Source organism: Mesoplodon mirus (assembly GCF_964341445.2).
Source record: "Mesoplodon mirus genome assembly, chromosome: 2".
Classification (NCBI taxonomy): Eukaryota; Metazoa; Chordata; class Mammalia; order Artiodactyla; family Ziphiidae; genus Mesoplodon; species Mesoplodon mirus.
Window position 1 is genome coordinate 108,424,862 of NC_138977.1, and position 19,431 is coordinate 108,444,292.

At 41.3% G+C, this 19,431-nt stretch overlaps 1 protein-coding gene across 1 annotated transcript in view; it reads right to left on the minus strand.

Moving 5' to 3' along the window:
* The window catches only part of ARID5B (AT-rich interaction domain 5B), a 192,244-nt gene that overhangs the window by 158,444 nt on the left and 14,369 nt on the right, over positions 1 to 19,431 (minus strand). The window contains exon 3 of the mRNA XM_082640341.1: positions 1,564 to 1,789. Within this exon, the coding sequence (XP_082496467.1) occupies positions 1,564 to 1,789 (226 nt within the window). The remainder of the gene's footprint in view (positions 1 to 1,563; positions 1,790 to 19,431) is intronic.

A 19,431-nucleotide genomic window follows, 5' to 3' on the forward strand; every position in this document is an offset into this window, starting at 1 on the left:
AAAAAAAAAAATCAAACAAAGAGAAGAAAGGTTTTAATGTTAAGGAAAACATAAGACAATAGCAATACAACTTAGATCATATATTAGGCAAGTAATACAACAGCTGTATTATTCAGCATTACCACATGTCAGAAGGCTAGTCATGGTGTGTTCACAAAACTGGCCATGCTAACAGCCTGTATAGGAAGATGATTTTAAAAAATTATTTAATTTTGAAATGAAAACCACTAGATTAATAATTTTCTCTAAATGGGTACATGACGATCAGGCCACCATGACCAAAATATTACTGCCTGACATCTACCAAAAGATGCCAGGAAACTGTTGATTGTTAAACTAAAAGAAAATATTAATGCTATTCCCAAAACACAGCACAGCTCATCACAAACCAGAATCACATGAAAGACAAGTCAGTTACGGGTGTTACTCAGTCTCTTTATGCCAATTAAAATAAAAAGTCTAGGTTTGTTGTAGTAGTTAAAATCTAGGTTAAAAAAAAAAACAGGAAGTTGTTACATTAAGGCATAAAATAGGGCTATGAAAATCAGCATTGTGCTAGAACGAAAGAAAAAGATGCCTTAATATGTTAAAAGTGAAGTTCCTCTTTGCCTAAAGAGGAAATAAGTAGTCTAAATCAGAGGTCAACAACTGTGGTCTTGAGCAACGCTAGGAAAGTAAGTCAGTGAATGCCACAAGGAGTTACAAAGGAAAAAAAACAAGCAGGAAAAGACACCAAAAAGTCACTGGAGAAGAAAGTGTTGAGAAAAAGCAACGGAATTAATTATGGCGCTCCTCTCCATACACCAATATACACCAGTCACTGTGCTAGACCCTTTGTCTCTTACATCTCCCAGTGACCCTGAAAAGTTTCCAGGTTTTCCAGATGGGGAAGCTGCGGCTTGGAGGTTAAATTATTTGCCCAAGGCCACACAGCTAAGTAAGCAACAGAGTCAGGATTCAAACACTAAACGGAATAACTACTCCAAATCCCAAACCTATAGTGTAAGAAGGGAAGGAAGGAAAGAAAAAACCACATAGTTGATGGCGACCACTACACCCTGAGAATTCTGGGGAACCTATGCCATGAGCTGCGAACCAGTAGTTCCCCTGCTTTGAAACTGTTCTCTTGCTCCACGTGAAGTAGCTCATCTCTCCTCCTCACTTTGCTTTCCTTCCAACATAAAACGTGAAATTCTGATGTGGTGTTAAAAAATGTCATAGTATCTACTCAGAACAAATATTTAAACTCTCCATTAATTCAACTTTTGGTGCCTCGATTAAGTCTTATGCCTTGACAGCAACTGGAAGCTGCTAAACGCACAGGGTTATTATATCACCCAGTTTCCAGCACAGGGTTCCACACAGAGAAGGTCCTGTGATTCAACAGGTAACATCCATCCCTTCCACACCCAGTCATCTGTCCATCCATATTCCCAGGTCTCTCTGAGGTTAAAGAAATTATGTGCATATATGAATGACAGGGTTTCCAGAAAAACCTACAATAAAAAAGTAGGTTACTGTATATGCCCACACATTAGATTTAAAAGTACAAACGATAATTACCAAGGTCAGCCTTTTCCTTGAGAACGTCTTTGAAGTTGAGTCCACTGTTCAAGGTTGACTGCCGGTACTTCAGCAGAGCTTCCTTCTGTCCATTCCTTCCCAGGGACTCCATTTTCACTGACCCAGCTTGAAGGCCACATCGCCACTTGGAGAAATCAGAATGTACCCACTTGACCAGGTCTTCAAGCTTCACAATCACCTTTTCGGAAACAGCAATGACTTCATCCTATAAGAGAGGTAGTGGCGGGAGAACAAAAAACATTATTGGTGGTTCTGAAGTAAATGATACATTTTCAATAAAGCCCATCTGAAACACCATTTGAGCGGCTGAATCTAATGTAAGCAGACAACGTGTTTTTTTGGTGACAGAGAACCTTCAGAAACTCACTTCATTTCAATGGTTTTTCGCTGCTTGTGGTCTACTTGAGGAATAATTTATAGGATTTATTTGTTATGTGCTTAGAAAATGTCCAAAAATTGGACAGTAATTCTAATAGTCATTTTTAATGCTATTTGCTGCAGCTCACTCTCCCTAGTTGACCACAAGGGTGAAAGCTAATTTTTAGGTGCCATTAATTTTACAAAAGTAAAAAAGTGAGAACTAGATGACTAATGGTTAGCCTGTCTCTATATAAATGGTCTAAGTAAATCTGGGATTCTTGGAACTCTGACTCACCCCCAAATTCCTATGTTTATGGTACATTTTCCCTTGGCTTATACACAAATATTGAATTTAACTTTTGTCCTAAAATTAAATAAAACTGTGATGTAATCCCCAAAGAAATACTTCATAAATGTTATGTGCTTCCCACTGAAAGAAACTTACACATTCTCATGTTTCTTAAAAACTTTGTAAGTTGAGAAATGAACTGATTTTTTCTTTTAATACGTATGGGGTAAGAGGCAAGAGGGCAAGTGAGGAGAAAGCCTTTGAATCTAAGAAAAGTAGTTGAAACTTAGGTTTCTCCTATGGATCATAAATTTCAATTTTAAGCACCTTTAATTGCTTCCAGGAAACGACCAACTTTTCTGACTCAGAATTAATCCAGCAAGATATTTAATAGATATCCGTACAGGGAGCAAAGGAGGGCCTCTCTTTCCCGAAGATTCTTTGGAAAAGGCTTAAGAAGATCATCTCACTGGGTTTTAAGTTAAATTATCTGAAGCATTTGACATTTCAACTTGAACTGACTTCTTTCATTTCTTTTACTTCACATTTCTGAAGAAAGCTGAGCTGTGAAAACCCCTAAGCTTACAAAATCTTAGAAATATTTTTGACAAACAACAACAGGAAGATGTCTCTGAGCTATTAAACAAAGGGAATTCACAAGTGATTTTGGCTAATTTTGCTGTAAAACATGACTCTTTCCTCCTTCTCTCCCACCTACACACACACACACACACACACACACACACACACACACACACAATACTCCAAAGCAAACAAAAAAGGGTTTATTAAGATAAGCTTCACACAATAAGAAGCCCCGGATTCAGTTTTTAAAAAATGTTTTAAGGTAGAATCTAAAATTTCACTTTTCCTCATCCAGTTCCAAGCTGCCTCTGAGAAGAGTTTGTTAGGCAGCAGCAAAATAACAACTACTCTATCAAAAATGAAAAGTAAAACTTTTGTAATGGAATCCTTTCTCTTATCATGATTAAATATGAACTTCCACTAAATGGGAGACAAAGTAGAAACTGTTTTTATTCTCTGCTCAAGAAAAAAAAAATTTCAATACTTTATATAAACAATGGGGCATATTACAAAGTACCATTTCAATGGATGATTTCACTCAGATTCACTACACCATCCTCTCGAAATAAAAGATCTATAGTTGTCACGCATTTTATAGCTATTACATGGTGATTATTAAATGTCAGAATAAAAATTCAGGCTGGGTATTGTTTCAAAGCATATGGGAACAGCTTCTGGACAGGGAACAGCTTCTGGACAGGGCATATCAGAAACCAAGTTTAGAATATACTGGAAAATAATTAAGTATCATGGTATATAAGTCTCAATATTAGCAAAGATGGAATTTGGCAACAGTTTTACCAAATATGGTTCCCCAGAAGAGACAAGTTTGGAGATGAGTGTTATTTTCAAATAGCTCTAACTATGATCAAATGATTATCATTTCAATTACCAGTTGCTTCAGAACTTTTCCAAGAAATGGCATGACTAGCTCTGGCTGGCTTCCAACACCCGCGAAACAAATAGTTTATTAACCGAGAGAAAATACAATCCTTATGATGTCATTGATGAATAAACCCATCTTTCAAGATCCAGTCTACAGGTTTAGTCCTCCCTCCTTTCTCTCTCTCTCTGAAGCAGACCTTCTGAGTATATACACAATGCCTAAAAACAAATGCAGGAATTCAAATAAACATGTATAAGCCGTAAACACAAGTTTGGATTAACTGTGAAACCACCAGTATGTTTCACTGTGGATTCACAGAGAAACTGGCCCTGCAACATTGTCAAATGCCAGGATTTAGAAGGAAATCTGATAAGCGGAGGAGGGGGAAGCAAAAAACCAACCCCCAAAACAAAATAGCCAACATATATATAGAAAATGTCTCAGGAAACATTACTTTGTACACACAATGGCATAAATCACATGTTCGTATTTACTATTCTGAGGCAGTTGCTGACTAAAGTTCCTAATACTCACCATTCTTGGGCAAGTCTCTCTGTTTAAGAAAAGAATTTCAATAAACTCATCTCATGATTACATTAGCTCTCTGCAAACCGAGAATTAGCACTGGATAAATACCACTAATTTACTCTAATGCAACCCAAAAGGAACACGAAGAAATACACCTTGTTATTCTATTAATGCACTTTGGCTTTTCAATTAACCCAGAGCCTAATCGATATTTATGTAGGCTGTGTTGGTATACTTTCTAAGTCCATATCCCTTTTCATCATTGTTTCAAACTGCCTATTTCTGTCGTTTGGATTTTGTTTCTCCCACTGCATAATAACAGCGTACTCAATCACAGACTCCTCTAAGCCAGAAGAGATCATCTGGTCAAGAAGTCATGTATCAGCCAGCCTATGTGTATGGCTGGCCTCTCCAAGTGTTGTAAGAATTGGGAAACTTGGGACTCCCCTGGTGGCGCAGTGGTTAAGAATCCGCCTGCCAGTGCAGGGGACACGGGTTCGACCCCTGGTCCAGGAAGATCCCACATGCCGCAAAGCAACTAAGCCCATGCGCCACAACTACTGAGCCTGTGCTCTACAGCCCGTGAGCCACAACTACTGAGCCCACGAGCCACAACTACTGAGCCCACATGCCACAACTACTGAAGCCCACATGCCTAGAGCCCGTGCTCCGCAACAAGAGAAGCCACCGCAATAAGAAGCCTGTGCACTGCGACAAAGAGCAGCCCCTGCTTGCCACAACTAGAGAAAGCCCGTGCGCAGCAACGAAGACCCAATGCAGCCAAAAATTAATTAATTAATTAATTTTAAAAAACCAATTGGGAAACTTTACACAAAGTCTCCTGACTTCTATCTTCTCTTTTAAAATAAAATAAAGGGTTATCTGGGGAAAAAAAGAGAACAAAAAAACCCCTCAAAACAAAAAAGTTGAAACTGACTAGAGGTTGCTTTCTTTAGATGAGATGCAAGTTCTCTAGTCTGCCATTGACCCCACCACTCTTATCGCCTTATACTCAGTCCACCGTTCCTTTATCTGCCTGGCCCCTTGAGCAGGCACCCACCATTTAAACGTCCACACCCTAATTTCTCCCACCTCCCTCACTTTAATGATGAGGACAGTAAGGTTCAGGGATATGTCCAACTGCCAACTTCAGGCAGAACTTGGACAGGAATCCAGGTTTCCTACTGGCCAACACAGCATTCATCCTGGACTCTGGAGCCAGACTGCCTGGGTTCAAATCCCAGCCCTACCATTTACTCCCTGTGGAATACTGGGCAACTTCTTTAACTTCCCTGTGCTTCCATTTTTTTAAATGTATGTTTTTAAAAAAGGTTAATGATACTGTCTATCCCTGACAGTAATGGTGAGGATTAAATGTGTTAACATAAATGAAGTGGTACATCGGATTTAGCTGTCATCACTGTCATTGCTTCTCTGAATTAGTGTTTTCCAAAGAGTGCCACACAGAGATGAGTATAGATGGTTCATGGATAAACCTTTTAATATTTAATATAAGTTACTCATTGCTTATTTATTTTTGTGGTAACTTTCCACTTATGGGGAAGTGGTACTGGTTTCCCATTTATAGGAGATATAGAAGTTTCCTCTTTAAATAAATTTTAGTTAAAAAACAATGGGTCGGTTTGAACAAAGCCATTAAATAAACCCAGTAGATGTGGGTATGGCCAAAAAAAAAAAAATGTCAAGATGCTATGAAAATGACTGAAATTTGGGACAGTACATTATATATCAGTGGTTCTCAAAGTGTGGCCCAGGAACCCTGGGGAATCCCCAAGACTATTTCAGGTGGTCCACAGGGTCAAAACAATGATCATAATAATACTAAGAAATTATTTGCTTTTTTCACTCTTATTCTCTTTCAAGTGTATAGTGGGGTTTTCCAGCGACTATGAGACAGATGGTATGTCAAAAGAGTGAATACAGAAGGAGATACAAGAATACAGCTGTCTCTATTAAGTTCCACAGTAAAGAAATTTACAAAAATGTAAAACAATGCCACTGTTTTTACTAATTTTCTTTGTTTTTGAAAATAAGGTTAATTTTCATAAAAATGTGTTACATTTACATGATGGCTTTATATTCCCATTTTCATTGTATTAATATTTTTTAAAATTAATTTACAGTAAATTTTCCTTTTTTATGTACAGTTCTATGTATACCATAGTACACACGGCAACTACTGATCTGTGCTTGGTATAGTTTTCTCTTTTACAAAATGTCATATAAATTAAATCACACAGTATGAAATCTTTTAAGGCTGCTTCTTTCATTTAGCATAATGTCTTTGAGAGCCGCCCATGCTGCTGCCTATATCAACAGCTTGTTCCTTTTTTTCTGCTGAGTAGTACCTCATGTTATGGATCTGTCCCATTGAGGGACAATGGGTTGTTTCCAATTTTGGTGATTACACATAGAGCTGCTATAAATATTCATGTACAAGTTTTCGTGTGAACATACATTTTCAGTTCTCTAGAGTAAATACCTAGGAGAGGGAGTGTTGAGTCATACAGTAAGTACATATTTAATTTTGCAGAAGCTGGCCAACTGTTTTCCAGAGTGGCTGTACCATTTTGCCCTCCAACCAGCAATGTATGAGAGTTCCAGTTGTCCCCCATCCTTACCAGCACTTGATACTGTCACTGTTAATTTATTATTGCCATTTTACTATGTACGTAGTGGTTTCTGATCATGTTTTCAATTTTCATTTCCCTAATGGCTGAAGATGTTGAACATCTTTTCAGGTGCTAATTTGCCATCCGTATATCCTTTCTGATGAAGTGTGTGTTTAAGTCTTTTGCCCATTTTTAAACATTGGGTTGTTTGTTTTCTTACTGTTGAGTTTTGAGAGTTCTTGTATCCTCTTGATACAGGTCTTTTACCAGATATGGGGTTTGAAAATATTTTCTCCTGTTCTGTAGCTTGTCTTTTCATTCTTTTAACAGAGTGTTTCACAAAATGAAAGTTTCATACTTTGATCAGGTCCAATTGGTCAGTGTTTTTCTTCTATGAATTGTGGTTTTACTGTTATATCTATGAACTCTTTGCCTAATTCCTGGTCATGAAGAGTTTCTACTTTGTTTTCTTCCCAAAGTTTTATAGTTTTACATTTAGAAGTATAATCCATTTTGACTTAGTTTTATATAAAGTGCGAGGGTCAGCTTGATATTCATTTTTTTGGCATATAAATGTCACATTATTTTTTAAATAAATTAGTAAGCATTTAAAATCATTTTAAGTTTTAATTTCTAACACCAGTAGATATAACCCACATAAATCAAAGCTCCTTTGTGGTCCTAAATAATTTGAGCATAAAGGGTCTTGAGTCCAAAAACTTTGAAAACCACTATATCACTAACTAAGGCTGTTCTTATTCTTAACTTTACTTAATGTCTTAGTAACAGTTTAATAATGAACAACTCTACCTTTGACTTGAAACTCTCCCTCTTGTTAAGAATTGTGAAGAATCTGAGATTTTACTCTACTTTCAAACTTATAAGTTAGCTTGTCACAGTTTCATGGATGCTTGCAGAGGACACAGACCCCTGGTCAGAGACAAACGATGGTTTATAGCTCACAGAAAGTAGTCAAAGTATCAGCATTTGTGTTGGACCTTTGATACCCAATTCCCAAAAAGAGATACTAAGAGGGCTAGATGATATGTGTACACAGAGTGGGGTGCATTTCAGGAGAAGAACCCCAAGCATAGGGAACCCAAATCTTTTAATACGGATCAATAAGTATGTCTGCCCTTTGTTCTGGAGGAAGGCACTAGCTCCATCTTCCAGGGCTGTTCACTATACAAACATCCTTGAAAAGACAGTTGGGACAAAGAGTCAAGTGGCTTTGCTCACAAACGTACAGATACTCAGTGGCCCATGAAAAATACCCACCCAACACCTAACACCTCTACATTCTTTCGCTTTGTTCAATTGCTCTCCTTCCTCATTCTATTTCCCTACAGGAAAAATGTAGGAAACATTTATCTTTAGATGCTGTCTGGGTCCAGTCTTCCTTCTCTGCATATCACTCCTTGACGAAGTCATTCTCCATGGAGATTCCAGTGTTACTCTCTAAGGCCATGACTACATTCTGTAGTTTGGTTCCAACTAGTTGGTTCAAACCTTCATCCAGATTCCAGTCCTTTGCCCAGTCCTCAATTTAGATGTCTCAAGAGTCAACTCAAATTCAGCGGAACTGTACTACCAACTTGGCTTATGTGTAAGAAAAGAGCTTAGTGGACACAATAAGAATTTAATACTCCCCAACTGTGGTTAACTTTTTGCCCACATCTAGTCTTCCTTTCATCTTTAGTAACAGACCGCTAATTTGCTCGGCACAGAAACAGACACCACTTCCCTGCTTCCCTTACAGCCAGATGCGGCCATGTGACCAAGTTTTGACCAATGGGATGTATCAGTGATGTGCACAACTTCCAGGTCAGGCCCTCAGAGGGGATGGATGTGCCTTTGGATCATACAAATAAAGGCACATCTCTCAGGAGAAAACGCTAGAGGGAGTCAGGTTTCTAGATGACTTCGTAGAACACAGCCATCATACTAACCCTGAAACACTTATCCATAGCCTGTGACATGAGAGATTTTGAACTCCCAACTTATTTAAGCAGCTTTAATTCTGGGTCTCTGTTAAACAGAGCTAAGCCTATATATATTTTTAATTAATATATCATTCCTCAGGAGAGAAGACACGAACGGAAACTTCCCTATAGCACCACGTGGTATCCGATAACAGACCATTGCTGGGGACAGCCATGCTCAGCTATGTTAATGGAGCCCAAAGGACAATAAACACATACATGTATTATCAGAGGGGTTGGCGGGCGGGGGGCATAGAATGAAAACAGGTAAACACGGCATATTCACCTTAACTGTCCCCAAACATCCTGGGTTTTTGCACCAATGGACTCAGGCAAGGGGAAGAAAGTGCCCTGTTGGGCCTGGCTGCGTTGGCCACTTCCATTGCTTGCAAGCCTCTCTCAGATACCTGATATTCAAGGTACCATCTGCCCCATGACTCTCCCTGTTACACATTAGTATGTTCTGCTAACAGGACATCTACAAAGTGAGTAAAAGGTTTCACTCTGCAGGCACGTGGTTGCCAATCAGAGGTCCAAGAAGGTCTGGCAAAAGTAATGTGGGTAATGTGGGTCAAAAAGATGACGCTTTCACTGGTCAGTCGTGAAATGAGAAAAATGAAATGAGAAAAATGAAGACAACACAGTGAGTATTTCAAGAAGCTAAATATGCTAGATTTTAAGGACTACCCTTGTATCAGCCAGGATCCCAACAGGAAAGAGATGGAACAGTTGAGTAATGATAATCCAAGGAGGGTTTTACAAAGGGACTGATGACAAAGACGTTGGTGGGATATAAAAGAACCCTAAGAGAGCGATAGTGCAGGAACCTGGGCTAACAGCATCTCAGCTATCACCACTCCTGGGTGAAATCGTCAAAAGGGCGGGGGATGGTTACCAGGATCAGAGCAGATCCTTCTACCAGTGGCTGTGACTCTTCCTTAGAGGGACACCAACAGCCTGGGGGAACCTCCCATGTAAGGACAGGGAATACACACCTGCCTTCATTCTCCTTCCTCCCTCCCTCTTCTGTGGGGGGAACGTCACTGGAAGCCACCGGTCCCAGGAGCTCTGTTAATGGAGCCACACAGGAGGCCCCCAGGACAGAGAGAAGGGTGCAGCACTGACCTGGAGAGGCTCCCTGCACACGCCTGCTATCTAGGACTTCACCTCTTCTCCTTTCATCTAGTGTTATAATAATCTTTTTTTCCTCTAAAATGAGGATGGCAATGGATGCTGGTAGCTGCATTTTAACATCCTTACTCGGCAAAATAAAATGATATCAACACTAACTTGGTCCCCGAACTGGGAATTACTGTGCTTATTACCTGTGACATAATGTTAAATCTTTGTTAGGTGTATTTGATTCTGAATTGCATAATTCTCTCTCCTACAATAAACACCAGAATTGCAGAGACTTTTTAACGGCGAGGACGTTTAACTTTTACTTCTCTTGTACTTCCTAAGGAGCCATGGATTGTGCTGGGCCCAAAGCATACAAGTATTTATTTTAATGGTCCCCCCTGTCTGGATGTTCCATGCTGGGGGAAACTGAGAGCTGAGGAAGCACTGGTTTCTGAGTCTCATGGACCCAGGTTCAAAGGTAGCTCTACTGTGTTTAATGTCAGTGTTAATCTTGGGACGTGACATTATCTCACCAAGGTCTCATCGAAAACAAGGGCGGGGGGAATCCAATAAAAGAACCCACCTCACAGGGTAACTAGGCTGTTGGAGTAGTTCTAGTACAACTGTCAACACAGGCATCCAAGAAATGACGGCTATTACTGTTATTACATAACATCACTTTAACTGGAAATGAGGGAAGGAGGGTGAGCGATCTTCAGATGTCACCTGCAAGGAACTGTGCGTGTTCTTTACTCCTCTTAATTCTTTGTCTGGGGACAATAATATCCCTGGAGCTCCTGCTGGGTACCTCCAAAGCAAAGCTGGGCCAGAAAGCAATTAAGAATGTCTGGGCTTCTCCTTAACCCTCAAGGATACAGCGGTGGCAAACTCTGAGGTGCTTTACTCTACCCAGACGTTAATCTATGAATTTAACAGACATCATCTTATCTAATCCCCATGAGGACTCGCTGAGGTAGGTATCCTCAGGCCCATTTTAGAGATGACAAAACTGAAGTAGAACCAGAAACCAGCTTGATAAGCCTATCATTTCTCTGGGAAATTGGTCTCTAAGCCTTTATAGTAGTAACACTCCAACCTACTCCTATCCTGGGATAAGTGAACCTTCCCCATCTCCCAGCAATTTCCTGGGGTGGCTGGGACTTACGGTCATTTTGGGACAAAAAGATTTGTAATTATTTCATTTGTATTTTGTTTTTGCCCCCAAAGTAAGACTACATGCACTAGTTAAAAATGTGAAGAATTTTCTGTTGTCTGAGTGATGCAGGTATCCTCTCAGGTTTGCTAAGGGTTAATGTGACTCCCTTAACACGATGAAATGGATTTGCCATGGAGGCTGATTAGTGTACTGGGTTCCAATTTCCCAAGCCAGCCCCTTCTCTTCTAACCTTTTCCCTCCCCCTCACCAGACACTGGGGTGATGCTTGTGGCTCAGGGAATTTTGGAAATCCACCCTGGTGCCATTACAGGGAGTAAGCAAACAGAAGACTGCTCTGAGCGGCGATTTGTCGAAAGTAACGTGAACATCCTTCATGGCACAGCCAAAGGCATTTTGGTATCAAATAAGTAATTCAAAAACCCTAAGTATTTTAATATTCCTGAAAACATTTTTAATACTCACTAATCTAAAACCTGTTAGGATGCAGCCTGCTCCCCTGACCAGAAGGCCCTCTCTAAAGAAAGTCCCAGAAATATCCTCTTGTTAATTCCCAGTTCCATTTCTTTCCTTTTGGATTTACTATGCATGCATCTCTTTTCCTCCCTAAGATTAAAAATAAATTTACACAGAAATCAAGAAAATGCATCCCAGCATCCTCTCTAAACAGGCAAGCATTTGATATGTAGAGAAGATGCCTTAAGTCAATGGTTGAGCCAGCCTACCCTTCCTTTAGCCAAATTAATAGGGTGTTAACATCACAGTCTATTTTTTAACTACTTTCAGGTTGCCATAATAAAAACTAGCTTGGCACCCATATACTTAGCTCTGGCCATTAAAACAGAAACAAAAGAAGATAAATGAGGCCAATTCCAGTGTTAAAGCGCAGCTGAGTTACCTATAAGAACATTCTCTAAAAGCAAAACCAATAACAATAAAACCCAAACTCAACCACCACCCAACCGAGATGTTCTAATATGGTGAGTGACTTCAAACCATTACTTTTACATCTGCTGACCTATTTTTCACCTAGTTTTACAGGCATACGGCACCCTGCCCAGGTACGAAGTTCAGCAGGGCCCACATTCAATCAAGACCCTAAAAGGAAGAAGGAAATTCTTTGCCCCTGTCAGTATATGAAAATCATGGTGGGAACCGACTGAATTAGTCAAGGTTATTGGTGATCTGGCACAGCACCTTGATATACTGCTGTCATTAATGAGAAGAGCAGTCTTCACCAAGAGGCATCGAAAGCCTTACGCCTATTTAGCACACTTTAATGTAGAAACCAAGTAAATCTTCCTGTTTTCCGTAGCCTTTATTTAAACATAAACATATGATTTAGACATGCTCCCTCTTGTTAAACATTTTTTTTCACTCTGTTCACTTAGCACAGTTCACATTATTATCCTCACATGTACAATGGCAATGGAATAATTTGAGACCCGCGGCTTTATTTAATAATGTAATTATCCTATATTGGATTACTTAAAAGGGGCTTTGTATTTTACAGTTCTAGCTTTTCCCATACCAGCGATATGCTCTGACACAGTAACTGATTCAGGCTTCAGTCAAAAGCTCTAAACTCAGTTTGGAAAAATATTGAGTGTTTCTGAATAAGCCAGGATTAACATAAGAGCCAATTTGCAACCACAGTTGGTGACCTTTCTACTCCTGTTCAAAGACTGTGGTGTGGAGGCCAACACAGAGGACAGACACGAGCAACTATGGCTGCCTGATTCCAGCTCTCTGCCCCCTCAGTGAGGTGGTATAAACCAGAGAATAAAGCCCAAGTTTCCCTCAAGGTAAGCGTTCTGAAGGCAGGGCTGTAACTTGCCTTCCATGTCTTCTGATATTCCGTAGACCACCAGGAGGCGCTGAATGCGTGAATGAATGAATGAACAAATGAACGAATGAATGAATGCTACTGGGCATTCTGACAAAACAGTTGCAGAAGGGAATCCAGAAGGAGCTATCACAAGCTGAGCGTTCACAAGCTGAGCTTCATCCGGTGCTACTGTCAGCAGGGATTTGGTTTGAGCTTTTCCCCCAACTCAACTCGATCTGATCCAACTAACCTGCACTGACTCTGCTCTGTGCCAGGCACTGGACTGAGCACAAGCCATGGAGAGAGAAGGATGAAGAAGACACTGCCCTTCAGAAACAGGCAGTGCCCAGGGCTCCTGTTCCTTGCCTAGAAGTGAAGGTTACTCTCTCTCTAGTCTCCTTTGCCAGAGAATCCATTCATTCTTTCATTTTCAATGTCCGGAGCATCTACTCTGAGCTGCGCAAGGCACTGGAACAGCAGGGGCCTGGGGAAGAACAGCAGTCTAGCGGGGGTGGGGGGCACAGGACACATACAGTAAACCACAGTCCTCAGCTAAGTGTGATTTATAAAGTGAGAAACTGTCATAAGTGATCTCATTCATTCAACAAATATTTATTGAGCACTAATGATATGTCAGACACTGGGATCATAGTCAGAAATTAAAACAGATAAAAATCCGTACCTTCCTGGAGCCTACAGTTGTGTGTGGGGTTAGGGTACGTGTGTGTGTGTCGGCAGAGAGGGGAGTGGGGGGCCAGATAATAAAATCTGAGGCAAAAGAACTAGAAGAGGCAATAATGGGAAACAGAGGGTAGAACTGGGGATGATTTCAAATCAGATGGTCAGGGAAGGTCTCTGCTGAGACCGTAAGGAAGAGAAGGAACAAGTGGGGAAAGAACACAGGACACTGCACACAGAACAGGGGATACAAAGGCACTGGGAGGGATGTGGTATGTTGTCAAATTCAAGGTGGAAGAAAAAACACAGAGCATACATATGTCCTATAGCTGATACATGCTTCTAAATTTGAATTCAGACTCCTTTTCTCTAAGCTTCTGGCAGATTTCGCATGGAAGCTACCCCATAAATCAATTTCCATTATTAAAAACTGACCAGAATCTGGGAATTCCCCGGCATTCCAGTGGTTAGGACTCCGCACTTCCACTACAGGGGGCACAGGTTCGATCCCTGGTCAGGGAACTAAGATCCCGCATACCGTGTGGTGTGGCCAAATAAATAAACAAATAAAAAGTGAAAAGAGAATCAACAGACTGGGAAAAGATATTAAAAAATAATTGACCAGGGCTTCCCTGGTGGCGCAGTGGTTGAGAGTCCACCTGCCGATGCAGGGGACACGGGTTCGTGCTCCGGTCCGGGAGGATCCCACATGCCGCGGAGCAGCTGGGCACGTGAGCCATGGCCGCTGAGCCTGCGCGTCTGGAGCCTGTGCTCCGCAATGGGAGAGGCCACAGCAGTGAGAGGCCCGCGTACCGCAGAAAAAAAAAAAAAAAATTGACCAGAATCTGCTTAATGCCACCCTTTTCTCAAACCTTTAATGCCTACATAGGTGTGTTTCAAGCACTTTATCTAAAACCAAGTTGCATCTTCCCTGAAAGAGCAACAGTTGAGTTTTCCCGTGAAACAGATAATTTCCACAGAATTTAAAAGATGGAAGGCCAGCTGCTCCCTGACATATGCACAAAGTTGAAGAGTGGCTGAGAGATCCTTATTTCCTATAGGTTCACCCGTTAGAAACACAAACTGGGACAATCCCTTTCATTTGGATGTTTACGACTTCGTTACATGGATATATGCCAACCTGATTTAATGCCCCTCCTCAACCACTGTGCATGAAACATACTTATGTTTTTATGCATTTAGGAGCCTGTTTAATTATACCAGCTACAGCGTCCTCATCCCCCTTCTCTCTGCAGACCCATCATCACACCAGATGCAACGACCTTTCCAGCAAAACCCCCCAAATTCACTGATCAAGACATTAGGTTTGGGACTTCCCTGGTGGTCCATTGGCAAAAGAATCCGCCTTCCACTGCAGGGGTATGGGTTCGATCCCTGGTCAGGGAATTAAGATTCCCACATGCCGTGGGGCAACTGAGACCTGATGCAGCCAAAAATAAAACAAAATTAAATAACTGAATAAATTTATATATATATATACGACATTAAGTTTTAGAAAGACCCAATATAACTTGTTGACATGCTCTAAGACTAACAAATATTTGAAGGATTAAAGCAGTCTGCTATCTATTATGTACATTGTCTATAATTAAATGCCCAGAAGAGTGGGGAGGTGTTTGGAAGAACCACTCAAGGAGAATACATAACAACAAAAGGAGAAAAAAAAGAGCGAAAACAGTACTAGAGCCAGACCTCAATAAAGGCAGCACTTGCTCTTCATGAAGGCTAGACTTGAATTTGTTTTTCTTTGAAAACACACCAAATATATCAACTGGAATAACACACGTAATCTTTGTGACATAGTCTTCATAGACTAGGAATTGAAACAAGAACTTTGATCAGAATAATTCCAGTATAAGAGTTTCTAGTAGTTCACAAATATTTTATTCTCATTTAATCTTTTAAATTCATTATCAAATTATGAACATTGTAAAATGCAATTTAATTATTTTTAAAATTTATGAAATAAAACACAGCTATGTATGTTAAAAAAAAAAAAAAGAGCGAGACAGGGTAAGAAGACTATCTTCCAATCCACATCAGACTAGATTTATACTAATGTTATTGGTTCCACTGCTGACTGTAGTGGGCAGCCTCTAAAAGGACACCCAATGATCCCCACCTCCTTGTATTCATGCCCTTGTGTGATCCCCTCCCCTTGAATATGGGCTGGACACAATGTCCCACATCTAACAAACAGACCTAGGCAAAAGTGATGGGATTTCAACTCTGAGATTAGTTTACCAAAGGACTGTGGTTCCTGGCTGGCTCACACACAGTGAGAGAAGTCAACTGTCATGCTGGAACTGGCCTGTGGAGAAGCCCATGCGGCTCGGCAAGGAACCAGGGAGGTCAAGGTCAACGGCTAACAAGGAAGGAGGCTGTCAGCCCAACAGCCCAGGAGCAGAGAAGTGAGCTCAGAAGTAGATTCTAGCCCTAGAGAGCTTTGAGATGACTCAGGGCCCGCCGGGCACCCTGACTGCAGCTTTGAGAGACTCCGAGCCAGACACACCTAGCTAAGCCTTACCCAGACTCCTGACCTACAGAAACTGTGAATGAGAAATGCTTTAAGATGGGAAGTTTGGGGTAATTCGTTACACAACAATAGAGAGCTAGTACACTAATCTTTGAACATGGAATACGTTGACATATTTTTGTGTGACAATGAAATAAAGTCTGTGAAACAAGGTGCTAAATACCAGTTTTAACTGTGCCTGGAAATTAGATTAATTTCTGCTGAGAAGTTGACAAGCCAATGGAAGAATGCTTTATGTGACTGCCTAAATCCTGAAATAACTGCCTGTAAAAGAGATCTCTTCTTTTTGGGGGGTATCCATAGAAATTTCCAAGAATACTACAGAACAATATAAGCATCCCTTTCAGGATGGAATATAATATAAAATATAAGCTTATCAAGTAAGGCTGACTTTATGTTCTATCTCCTTTAAGCAACTAGAGGAAGAAAGGCCAATCTTACTCATCTCTTTATCACCCCCACGGTACCTTGTGTGTACTAATAAATATTGGTTGAAGTGAAGTGAATAAAAGTTTGCAGTCAAAAGGCCTACATGTAAAAATAGAAATGTTAAGAGCAATATTATATTATGTCCTCAGCTACTGCAGAAGAATTCCAAGCCTCATGTCTCTTGTCCTCCCCTCACCTTCTCAAGGGCCTTGGCACAGCTGACCAGTTAGACAACGGTGCTGCCTACATATACAATCTATAGGTCCTGTACATACACAATCCTCTAGCCCTCATGGCCAAGATCAAAGCAAGACTTCTCTTTCCTTAAAAAGAGAAAAAAAAGGCAGAAAATAGCCTTTAAAAATTAAGGCCAAGGGGCTTCCCTGGTGGCGCAGTGGTTGGGAGTCCGCCTGCCGATGCAGGGGATACGGGTTCGTGTCCCGGTCCGGGAGGATCCCACGTGCCACGGAGCGGCTGGGCCCGTGGGCCGTGGCCGCTGGGCCTGTGCGTCCGGAGCCTGTGCTCCGCAACGGGAGAGGCCACGGCAGTGAGAGGCCCGCGTACCGCAAAAAAAAAAAAAAAAATTAAGGCCAAAAAAAAAAAAAGAATTAAGGCAACTGAGGTACCTCAATATTCTGTCATGCTGAGAATGTTTTCACTCCACTACTTCGAGGGGTCATTTAAGGAATTCTGGGGGTCAGAAGTGATTTGAACACCTGCTTGGCTGTCTACTGAATTACTGATCTAGTAACATCCAAAATGTGGAGTGAGAAACAGGACCTATAACTGTAAAGAAAAAAAACAGAGCCTACTGATAACTTTAAAAGACACTACCATGTGTGTGGTTCATACCATTTGCATTAGAAAAAACACCTTCAGCCTTTTTACTAGAACCTCCTTCTTGCCTGCCCAGATAGTTGGGGATGCATATTTTACAACCCAATGCATTGTTGCTGAATACACATTCAGCCCCCCAGGAGCACAGAACACAATTAGACTATTATGGAGAATGCGCACAAGAAACAGAATGGAACAGATTATCTCACTTAAGACATACAGAATTCAATTATTTTCTGTATTTATAACCCATGTACACTAGATTTTGGAATAATTTGGTGAGGAGCCTGAGTACTACAGCAGTGTTTTCATCTGAATTCTAGTCATCTGATAAACACTGTGGGATTAACCCAAAGCAAAAGGATTTAATGGCCCAGCAGGCAGCCTCTATTTTGAAGATCCTTCTTCTAAGATTCCTCAGCCATTCTGGCTGGGACTCTAGCCCTTTACATCCTTCTTTCTGCTGATGTTTTCTGCTTTTTGAAAGAACCTGGCATCACACATCTCAAAGGAGTTAGTCTGGAATACACTCCTTACCATCACCAAAAGAGGAAAAGGAGGAGATGATAAGGGGGTGAAACCCATTTCCAGATTAGGGGTGTTTTGAAAAATAAGAACTAGGAGAGGCTATTTTTAAATGGCGGGAAAGGGAGGGTATTTACAATCAATTCAATGCTGTGCACATTCAGCACATCAACACCAGGTTTCCCGGAGGTTGCACCATGAAAGGGGAGGGGCCTGGGAAGCACCAGGTCTGAACCTTCTTCAGCTCATGAGATGGGACACCTGGAATGCAGGTTTGGTCTCTTGACTCCCATCTCTTTTTATTTTGTTGTGGCTGATGGAAGAAATGCCCCCTCGGGGTCCTTTAAGACCCAAATAGAACAGAGCAGAATGGGCTTGAGGGTGACTCCTTCACAGCGACTGGAAACCTCAAACCTGAATCAAAAACTCTGAACCTAAACACAAGAAAAAACTCTCAGGACAGATGGAGAACCAGGAAGTTTAACTCAATTTAAATTGAGAATTTTCTTAGTTATTGTTTTTTCAAACAATAGTAACCCAATGACTCAACCAATAAATTACTTAGTAAGGGGCTATTAACAGTCTTAACACCATGACAGACTTCATGGAGACAATAAAGTTAGGATTTGGTCCCAGACCAGAAAGGACAGGGTCGATAACTAGCATCTGCTAAAGGCCTGGGTCTTCTATTAGCCAGGTTAGGGTTTGAGACTTTATGCCCATACAAGTCTCATTTGATAATCACAGCCCAGCAAGATTAGCCTACTTCACAGATAAGGAAACAGAGACCCCAGAAAAATTAAGTAACGGACCAAGATGACGTGCAGCTACTACCAGTCAGAGTACATATGCACATGTGGTTGTACCAAGCTTTGAGACTAAGAGTTTATATTCTAAACAGAAAGAAAAAACAGACACGTGAAATTATTAATCATCACTGCCTCTAGGTTCAAATCCAACCTGACCAGCCAGACAACCCAAGGTCTGGCTTCAGTCTACCTCATTGTCCACCACAGCCCTGCTCCTTTGCCGCACGCAGACCACATCCAATACTGGAAAGTCCTGCCTTCCTACTTGCCTATGGCTTCTTCTGCCAAGGATTTCCCCTTCTGTCACTCTCACTCCTCAAAAATCTCCACCCGTGAAAGGCCGAAGTATTTTCAATGGTCTGCTCACAAGCCCCCTTCGGCACGGTGCCTTCAGCATGGCTCCAGGCCACCTGGAGGGGACTCACACACTTCTTTCTTCCCACATCTTTTTTTTTTTGCGGTACGCGGGCCTCTCACTGCTGTGGCCTCTCCCGCTGTGGAGCACAGGCTCCAGACGCACAGGCTCAGCGGCCATGGCTCATGGGCCCAGCCGCTCCGCGGCATGTGGGATCTTCCCGGACCGGGGCATGAACCCGTGTCCCCTGCATCAGCAGGCGGACTCTCA